At 38.8% G+C, this 10,000-nt stretch overlaps 1 protein-coding gene across 6 annotated transcripts in view; it reads left to right on the forward strand.

Annotated features, from left to right (window-relative positions):
* Positions 1–10,000, forward strand: part of Cdin1 (CDAN1 interacting nuclease 1) — a 194,582-nt gene that overhangs the window by 49,430 nt on the left and 135,152 nt on the right. For all 6 annotated transcript variants that reach the window (XM_052183189.1, XM_052183192.1, XM_052183193.1 and 3 more), the window contains exons 4-5: positions 5,633–5,693; positions 9,265–9,337. In XM_052183189.1, the coding sequence (XP_052039149.1) occupies positions 5,633–5,693; positions 9,265–9,337 (134 nt within the window). The remainder of the gene's footprint in view (positions 1–5,632; positions 5,694–9,264; positions 9,338–10,000) is intronic.

Genomic DNA, 10,000 nt, shown 5'->3' on the forward strand with positions numbered 1-10,000 from the left:
TATGTGGTTGGACTGTTAGTTACTTTTCTCATCGCTGGGTCAAAGTTCCTCAAGTGTGTAATCTAAGGAAGGAAGGGTTTGCCTTGACTTGTGGTCTGTGAATGTATTCTGCATGGCAGAAGTTATGGCAGCAGAGGGGTGTGGCTGAGACCCCCTCTCTCGGGGGCAGACCAGGTAGCAAAGAGCAGAGAATACTGGTACTCAGCCGACTTCCAACTTCCTCCTTTTATTGTCCTCTCTCCCATCACCCCACAACCCAACACCTTCCCTCCTCTGTTCCCTGCTGGAACCACCCTCAGTAACTTCACACACTCAGTTGTGGGGGATTCTAAAGCAAATCAGGCTGATGATGAATATTGACAGCCACAGATGGTCAGATCTGTAAGTTCCCATCAGTAGCAGGTTTGGAAATCCTATCTCCCATCTCTTCTAACCATACTGGCTCAGGAAACAGCTTTCGTAGCTATACAGAATTGGATCAATTGAATTTTCTAAGATGTTGACATGGAGAAAAGAATTGTTGAGACCTGCTATTGACAGTACATGATAAAGCTGGTTTCTGAGCATTGATTCCACTGTGATGCTAATCCTGAGAGTCAGCTTGACTGGATTGACAAATGCCTGGGAAGAGAGGAAAACATATTCTCAGTTTAAATAAAACAACGCCATTTCTGGATAGGAAGAACGAAAGAGGGAAGACCCGCCTTGCATGTGGGTCACACCATTCAGTAGGTTATTGGGGGTGTGTCTTTGGAGCCTGTATATTGCCTTGGTCCCTTCTTGTCTGTCCTGACTGACACTAGGTGAGTAGCTTCTCTTTGCTCCCATGCCCCTCTGCCAAGATTTATTTCTCACCCCAGACCTGAGGGCAATGGAACTGGACAGCCCAGCCCTGAAGCCATGAGCCAAAATAAACCTTTCCTTCCTCAGGTTGGTTTTCTTGTCACGGCAATTAAAAGATGAAATGTCCAGTAGCACTATTTCCTGAACATACTGTCCTGATGGTAATGTCCATGCACATGTGAAAAAGACCCAATTCCTGCCTTCCACTGGTGTAGAGAATGAAAGATACCCATGTTCTTACATATGTGAATTTCAATAAGGGAAGTGTCAGTATAGGTGTGTTTGTAGAACACAGCACAGCTCTGTCAGTTGAAACAAGACTTGCCTTTACTGGCTTGTTGAGAGGGGGAGAACATTATAAAAGGAGAGAAAACAGTGTCAGAGCGGTGGCTTTTTGTGTGTGTTACGCTGTCAATGGAGCCTTGAGCCTTCTGGGATCTACTATAGAACTGTATCTCCAACTCAACTGTTTAGTTTTTAAATAAGTCCATAATGTCGTGATCATAGATCTTCCAGACACCAGTAAATAACTCTTCACTCGGGGTCTTTTCTACACATGGGATGTATCTACATGTGTGTGTGTGTGTGTGTGTGTGTGTGTGTATGTGTGTGTGTGTTTAGGCCAGAAGATGATATCGGGGATCTTCTCACATAGTGCTTCACCTATTTAGTTAGTTAGTTAGTTAGTTAGTTAGTTAGTTAGTTATCTCTTATTTGAGATATAGTCTTTGAGCGAATCAGGAGCCAAATGATTCAGCAATTCCTGCTGGCCAAAGGGTGCAGCATTCCCTTCCCCTTCAGCACTGTGGCTACAGATGTGCGTCACTGTGCTGGCCTGTGTAGATTTCATCAATGCCTTGAGCTCGGTTTCCTTGCATGAGCTAGCAAGGAGCCTTTGAACTCACCACTCTAGGAATTTGCTCTGATTATTTGCACGTAATCTGTATGTTTGAAGATCCTTCTGTTGGTAGAAGTTTCAACTGTGTATTATTAGCATGGTGATAAATGGCATCTTTTATGTGAAATCATGCGATTTTGACTCAAAGCAACAGTTCCCTTTACAAGTAGTTTTCCCCCCAAACAGATACCTGGCCTACTGCTTCTTTCATGTTACCAAGAGTCAAGTGATACTTGTATGTGTGCTTCCTGGCCAACTTACCTAATTTGAAATGTTATCACAGCACGTATAATGCATTTATAATTTTTTAATTGCTATCTGAAGACTGTCATATCTTTGTGATGATAGAGACAGGGGTATTTTATTCCCTATTCTTTTTTCAGACACCAGATTAAGGCCTAAGCCAGAGCTCTCAAAAGTATTTGACGTATATATGAATGTTAAGTATCAAATACTGAAGCTACCTTGATAACAGTATGCAATATATTAAGTACTGGACTCAGGGTTGGAGCTTTCAGAAGTATGTGCTTCTCACGCTTTCTTGGGGTGACATAGCCACACAGGTTGATTAGTTTATCCTCAGTGCACTGGAGAGATAAGCGCATGTTCCCAGGGACTGTGTTCTTTAAACCACCATTGCCATGTTTGGGATTCTTTATTTGTCTTTTGGGGGCCTGTTTTTATTTTTCCCATTTTGCTTCTGGATCTGTCTTCAGACCTACACTTGCTTTTCTCCCCTCGTGCTTCTGAAGGCCCCGTTGCCTCACTTATTTTCTGTGTGATATAGTTATAGTTAAGAAGGGACCCAGGATGTGGAAAGTAGACTGGTGTGAATGATTTTGAAGCTGTAATAATCTCACTGTTCTCCCTATAATTTGTGTTGAGTCTGCCTTGCTTATATTATTTTATAATACACTATCTGCTGTTGGCAGTTAATCCCAGAAGTCATTTACTAACTTTATTTTTTTAATATCAACAAAGAACTTTAATTTATTCAACCAAATAATTTATTTTAGAGATAATATCCTTACACAATTTTGCTAGGTCGTCTAATGTGGCTTTAAGAGTTATTTAATGGATGATTATCTAGACACTAGATAATCACCCATTATAAGTCAAGAATTGTGGGAGGTAAACTGTTTCCCAGCCCTTCTAAGCCTGTCCTTATTGCACTAGGAGATGAGTTGGAGATAGACAAGTACATTAGTCCTCCCCTTTTCAGGGTCTTGCTAACCATGACTCAGGTAACCTGCGGCCATCTGCTCTGTGGGCCTCCTGCTGACCTAGTGTCAGAACAGAAGTAGCCTAAAGCTAGGTCACACGGCCTATGTCATCTCACTTCCGCTGATGATATGGGCCTTACGTAATCTCGCATGAAAGTTGAATAAATTTCAGTAAGAGAGAGAGAGAACCACATTTATATAACTTCTAATATAGCATGTTCTTCAGCTATAAATCTCTTATTCTGAATTATAAGATAATCTTTATGCTGGGCATATCTATACATAAGAAATCATCATATATGTAGAGTTCAGAGCTCTTCATAAGTTCGGACATTCACTCAGTATGTTAGGATGTATCTCATAGTTAGGGTGACTTCTGTAGCTCAGCAAGATCGTATTCCATGCTTTGCCATAGAGAACTTACTTCTCATTAGCATATAAAGGGCAGTTAACTTACCCTTGGATGGTGGACTGAAGAACATGGCACTGGACCTGTGTGTCTAGAGTTAACACAGGTGAAGGATAAATGTAGCAGACAGCGTTGGAGATGAGGCTGGCCAGGTAGAGTGGATAGAAACTGGATTTTGGCCAGATTTACTGGCTCTGGCCTGTAATTCCAGCTGCTCAGGAGACTAAGTCAGGAGGACCACTGATTCAAGGCCATAAACTTTTATTTTTATTTTATTTTATTATTATTATTATTATTATTTTTACAAATAAAGGTAATTTGCATGGAATTCTTTGAGGCAAATTTAAAATCTCAATGTCTTTTTCTGTGTTTAGACTAGTGATCTTCAAATGTTTTCACCGAACTGGTCATATATAATTATTTCCTTATATTGCCACTGGGATCAGAGAAAACAGGTCAATGCTCTGTCCAGTTAGTCTTCACACTATATTGAACACTGCCTTCAAACACTCTAACCCAAGACAGCCTTATACAATGCTGTGGTCCAAGGTGCTCAGAGTTCTCAAAGCCTGTATGGCCGACTGAAGATCCTCAGCCTTAGTTTCTCAATTTCTTAAACATCAGGATCTTAGTTTTCATTCCTCATGATCATGCAAATTTATAACCATCCTATGTGTACAAAACCACTCACAGCTCTGTGAAGTCTTCTGGTCCTGATTTCAATAAATAGTCTATTTGTAACCCAGCTGCTTAAGTTGAACATTCCCTCAGAGCACCTTTGCATTATGTTTTTTTTTTATTTGATATATTTTTTATTTACAATTCAAATGATTTCCCCTTTTCTGGTCCTCCACTCCGCGAAAGTCGAATAAGCCCCCTTCCCTCCCCCTGTTCTCCCACCCACCCCTTCCTACTTCCCTGTTCTGGTTTTGCCTTATACTGCTACACTGAGTCTTTCCAGAACCAGAGGCCACTCCTCCGTTCTTCTTGTACCTCATTTGATATGTGGATTATGTTTTGGGTATTCCAGTTTTCTAGGTTAATGTCCACTTATTAGTGAGTGCATACCATGATTGATCTTTTGAGACTGGGTTACCTCACTTAGTATGATGTTCTCCAGCTCCATCCATTTGCCTAAGAATTTCATGAATTGATTGTTTCTAATGGCTGAATGGTGGGGTTGTAAATTGGTACAACCACTCTGGAAATCAGTCTGGTGGTTCCTCAGAAAACTGGTCATGTCACTTCCGAATGATCCTGCTATACCACTGCTGGGCATATACCCAGAGGATTCCCCAGCATGTAATAAGGATGTATGCTCTGCCCTATTTATAATAGCCAGAAGCTGGAAAGAACCCAGGTATCCCTCAACAGAAGAATGGATGCCATAAACTTTTATTATAATAAAGGATATAAGCCTATGGAAATGCGTCTTTCCATAAAGAAACATAATATTCTTATTAAATTCGTTTAATTTAATGAATTAAAAGCCAGCCTGCAAACTTATTCAAACTATGTTTCAAATTTTAAAAACCAAAATGAGGTCTTTGGATAGAGCTCTGTGCTAGAGCCCTTACCTAAAGTGTGAATACCAAAGTCCAACCACTAGTAGAACAATAGCATAAAGATTATAAGGGAACACTAAGCACCTGGTAGGTGGTTACCATGTAGCCTTGGGATTGAAAGTAGGCTTTCAGAGTTCTTAAAGGAGGTGGATGCCACATTCAACTTTTGATGAAAAAGAACTGCCCTGTCTTCCATGTCTGGGAGAGCCTGGGGTTTTGTGCTTGTTTGCTTATTGAACAGTTTGATGATACAGGCTGGGGTTATTACAGGAATCTAGGGTGGATGAGAGGGTGGAGGTCTCCCATTGCCTGTCAGTGGTGTAAGGTCTCCCTGGCATGGGTGCCTGTGTGCCTACATGCGTTGTTTAAATGGAGAGTCAGCTTGTCCCTTTCCTGTGTAATGGTTGTACGAGGCATAGAGTGCTGTGGATAGGAGTTTAGAAACCACCCTTTCACTTCTCAAAGTTAAGCAGTAGAGGCTGGTGTGGCTATGCTCCTTGCCTCCCCATCAGTGGCTGGCTTGAGGTAAGCTGCACTGTCCTTACCCTCTATTGCTTCCCTGTGATGGTAGTGAGTTTTAACGGGTCTTGAGCTTGGCTTTTGCCCAGGAGAAACATGTGCACCCCAGGGACATTGACAAGTCTGTGCTGGCCTTTCCTTGTCACTGCATGACCACTTGCCTTTGTCTACCTAGGTACCTGAAGGGCGTGGGGAAGAACAGAGCAGCCCCCGTGCTCTTGGAGCTGGCCAATGAGGTAATGTTATTGTTAGGATTTCATTTAAACCTGAGCTAAACCTAAGGGGCCTATCTAGAGTAGCGTTACTCAGAATTGTAATTAACTTTTAAAAAAAGGGAGAAAGATTTTGAGGTGTGTTAGACATTTAAATTGCTCCCTGGTCCCTTTGTACTTTTAATAATTGGACAAAGAACTTCATGAATTAATAAATCAGTTGACATAATTAGTCTACTTCTTTTAAGGCAAATGTACAAACAGTTTCTTTGCTTCTTGTTTTGTGGAAAATTTCAACCGAACAGCTCCAAACATGCTCTTTGGTTTGGTTGCCATAATTTAGCGTAAGGAATACCTATGTCAAATGAGGGTGTGTGTGCCAAGGAAACCTATGCTAAGTATTATAAAAATGAAATTTTGTATTTGACAATGTATTATGTACTTGATTCATTTTTCTATTTGTAAACTTTTATTATAATAAAGGATATAAGCCTATGGAAAAGCGTCTTTCCATAAAGAAGCATAATATTCTTATTAACACCAAGTATAAAGTGATTTATAGAACTTATTTGTTACCTCTGATCTGCTCCTGTGTGGGGAAATAGCTAACAGCCTAACATTTTCAAAAGGAAGCCCTGAAGATTTCCTGTGAATGAAGAAACTGCAGAAAGTTCACAATAGTTGCAGAGAGCCTACCGAAAAATAAAATATTTAATTCCTAAACTCTAAAATATTTATCCACTGTAATGAGAGCAATACAATATTGAGTCTGAGTTGGAATGGCTTATGCAAACCTCATAGGGACGGCATGAAATGCACACTGTTTCTGTGTTGTGTTATAATGGAAAACAGAGAGGCAAGGCAGAAAATGTGTGTTTGCATTAAAGATGACTCTGTGCTGTGAACATTAAGCGTTGCAGGAGCAGCACGTTCTACATGCTGCATTGAGAAGGAAGGATGGCTTCTCTTGTCTGCACACTGCTAGAGTCAGCAGAAGAGCAATTACCCATCAGTTAGTAGATAGTTCTAATAGTCTGGGAAAAATCATCACAGTCTGATAGGACAGTTAACACACAGAATGGGTTCGTCTTCTCTTCCTAGCAAAACTGCATTTTATTTTGTTATTTCTAGAGCAGGGTGAGTGTTAAAGATCTCCAGACATTTTACTGTTGTTGTTGTTATTCTAAGTTGGTACTCTTAGTGACTTGAGGTACCCTAGCACTAAGTAGGATTTTGGTGATTGTCCTCTATGAAAGAGAAGAGGGGGCTAGTAGAATTGTAGGTGCATCTGGGAAAACAGTGATGCAGATGGGGAGTGTGCTCACATTGATGATGGAAGTTTTCTAAAGTAGCACTTTGTTCATTTGAATCTAATGTTTAAAAAAGGTTTATTGTTACTTCTATGTGTATGGGTGTTTTACCTGCTTGTACATCTCTGTATCTTTTGTTGCTGATATGTACCGATGCCAGGCCAGAGAGGGTGTCAGATTCCTTAAAACTGGAGGGACAGATGGTTATGAGCCACGATGTGAGTTCTGGGAATCGAACCCAGGTCCTTGGGAACAGTAGCCAGTGCTCTTAATCACCAAGCCAACTCTCCAGCTGCTCATTCGAATTTTTAATGAATAGTTCTGTTGAACTTAGTTTATGAAACTGATCTCAGCTACTATCTTATAATTGTATGGAAAAATCTAACCCATCACCATATATTTCCCCATATTAATATTTACTATTTACCATGAATATGTAGCATTATTTAGCCTTCCCAAAAGAAATGGCTGTTTAGAGATTTTTTTTCCTCTCTTCGTTTTTGGTGCCTAATTAGTTCAGAGGAAACATTTTACATATGATTACTAATGCATTAGGGGAATTTGGAGATGGTGGGTACCAGATTATGGTTTCTAAACATCCAAGCTCCCATGTTTATGTGCTAGTTAATACTTAAAGGACATGCTCTTATATCTGGTGACAATTGATGTGATGGTAATATTTTATGAGTCAATATATATTTAATCACTGTAACTGTGAAAATTGATGAGAAATATGTAGCTTGTACATTATACTGTACAGCAGCTTTCCTTAGACAAAAGCACCTTGTTATTGTTGATTTGGGTAGGATAAGGGATCTAGGTAGCCATCATTGATTTCACAAATGTCTTAATACTATTTTTCCTGATCAAACCTGAAAACATTTTTTAGGAAATCTCATTCTGTTAGTGATTGTATGCTCTATCGTTCTGTTCTCTCCACACAAATATTTTCAAGTTAGATTTGAAGCACTATGAATTTTACTTACATGCTAAATTTTGACATGAAGCATGATGGCCCTATTTCAGAGAAAGATGGACACATGATTAATATGAAAATTAGAAAGATGCAGGTACCTGAACTAATAAGGTAGTCCTTATTCAGGCTGGAGTACCTTCAGTAATTTCACCATTTTTCATGTGTCAGCCCTGATGTGCGTTCCTACGAATAAGCAGCCCCGTGGAAAGCATTTCTCTCTACTCGGGGAATTTAAGGGCATCCAAGTACATAGATATTTGAAAAAAAAAAAAAAACGCTCATACAAATGAAGCTACCCTCTTTGTCTAGTTACTAAATCAAGATAAAATTTTGGTGTGAACATAGGACTTGAGTACCTGTCAAAAAAAACCTCCTAGTGATAATATATGAGGAGTATTTCCCGTTTTATACTGAGGATAAAAAGGCTCATGTGAGGCAGGCATCATTGCTATTTTATATATATATATATAAAATACATACATACATACATACATACCCTGGTGAAATTAATCAATGGAATTAATTAATATTCTGAAAAAGAAAATACTTTTACAAATGACTAGTCGCCATGCTATTTTTATTGTCACCAACTGAAGTGAGTGTCGTGTTGAGTATTGTTTGCTTCCTGTTTGATTCCCTATTTAAAAGCAGGTTCCTTTTCTGAGCTCTGTATTTGCTCCATTCATCAGCAGTATTTCCGACCACACTCAGTGCTGCAGATGTTATTATTCTTGTGTTTTATTCTTAATATTTCTGCAAAGTAGTTTTTCTTTTATCATAGAACTTATTTTGTATGTAAATAACTTACAGCTAATCTCAGTTCTCTCTAAAGATGAAATGAAATCATTCAAAAATCTATACTTTAATAATTGGGATGTTTGATCCAGTTGATAAAACTAACTGAATAAAGTGCTTTGCAAATTTGAAATTGTACTCAAAATAATGTAAGTGTAAACAGTTGGATAAAAGGGGGTATTCTAGAATAGAAAACAACATTGGCCCACCAGCAGAAATTGGGATTAGAAAGGCCCATTTGCCTATTTTAAATAAGTATTATTTCCAAGTGGTCTTATCATTCTTGGTTCCAATATTGTATTCAATAAACTTGACCCATCTATTCTTTTCAAAAGCACAGATCATACTTACAGTTTATTACAGTGGAAGCCACCAAGGGTGGGAAAGATTTTTAATGAATGATGCTTGTTACAGCTGATTAAAATTGACTTAATCTTCAGTGTTGACAAAATATTGGAATATCAACTACTGGCACAGCTTGGCAGTTTTAATTTTCTTCTCCTGTTTTATGAAGGTGGACTATGCACCCTCATTAATGGCTCGGATTATCCTGGAGAGATTTCTACAGGGGCATGAACAGACTCCACGTGAGTTACTTCTTTTGCTGTTGCTTCTTATTATTATTTTTTTCCTCTAACATTTCTCTTTACTCCCTTATCCCAATTTAAAAATAATTTACACAGCATCTCAAGTCACTTAATGAGAGCCAGATTCCAAAACAGCTATCATCAACAGTTAATGACAATTAAGTGCAATATAAAAGACCACCCACAACTTAAATACTCCTCAGAATAATGCTTCTCTTTTGTCTAAATTCTGCATTCACCTCTCCATTCAGCTAAACAGACAATGTGTATCAAACTCAAAAATTGATTCATCTTTCATATAGAGAACAAGATACGTCATTTTAAAGAACCACTGTCAGGGCTGGCTGTAAAAGGAACGTTCATCCTTTTTATTTTAATTCAGCAAGACTGGAGAAATGCTACTCTCAAGTGCAAAAATGAATTCCACCGATCTTTATACAAGAAAAGGAAAAAGAAAAAGAAGAGAATAGAGCTATGGGAGGAGATTCAAGCCTAAATTAATTTGCCACTGAAAAAATACATTTTGTTATTTTCTCTGTGTCAACTGCATGATTAAAACCGGCTGTTAAGTGAGCTCTGGGGATGTGCTCGTAAAAGATTTATGAGTAATATTCAATGTGATATTCAAAGTGAGTCATGAATATCAGGATAATTGCTCTCAGT

Source organism: Apodemus sylvaticus, chromosome 5 (genome assembly GCF_947179515.1).
Source record: "Apodemus sylvaticus chromosome 5, mApoSyl1.1, whole genome shotgun sequence".
NCBI classification, from domain to species: Eukaryota; Metazoa; Chordata; class Mammalia; order Rodentia; family Muridae; genus Apodemus; species Apodemus sylvaticus.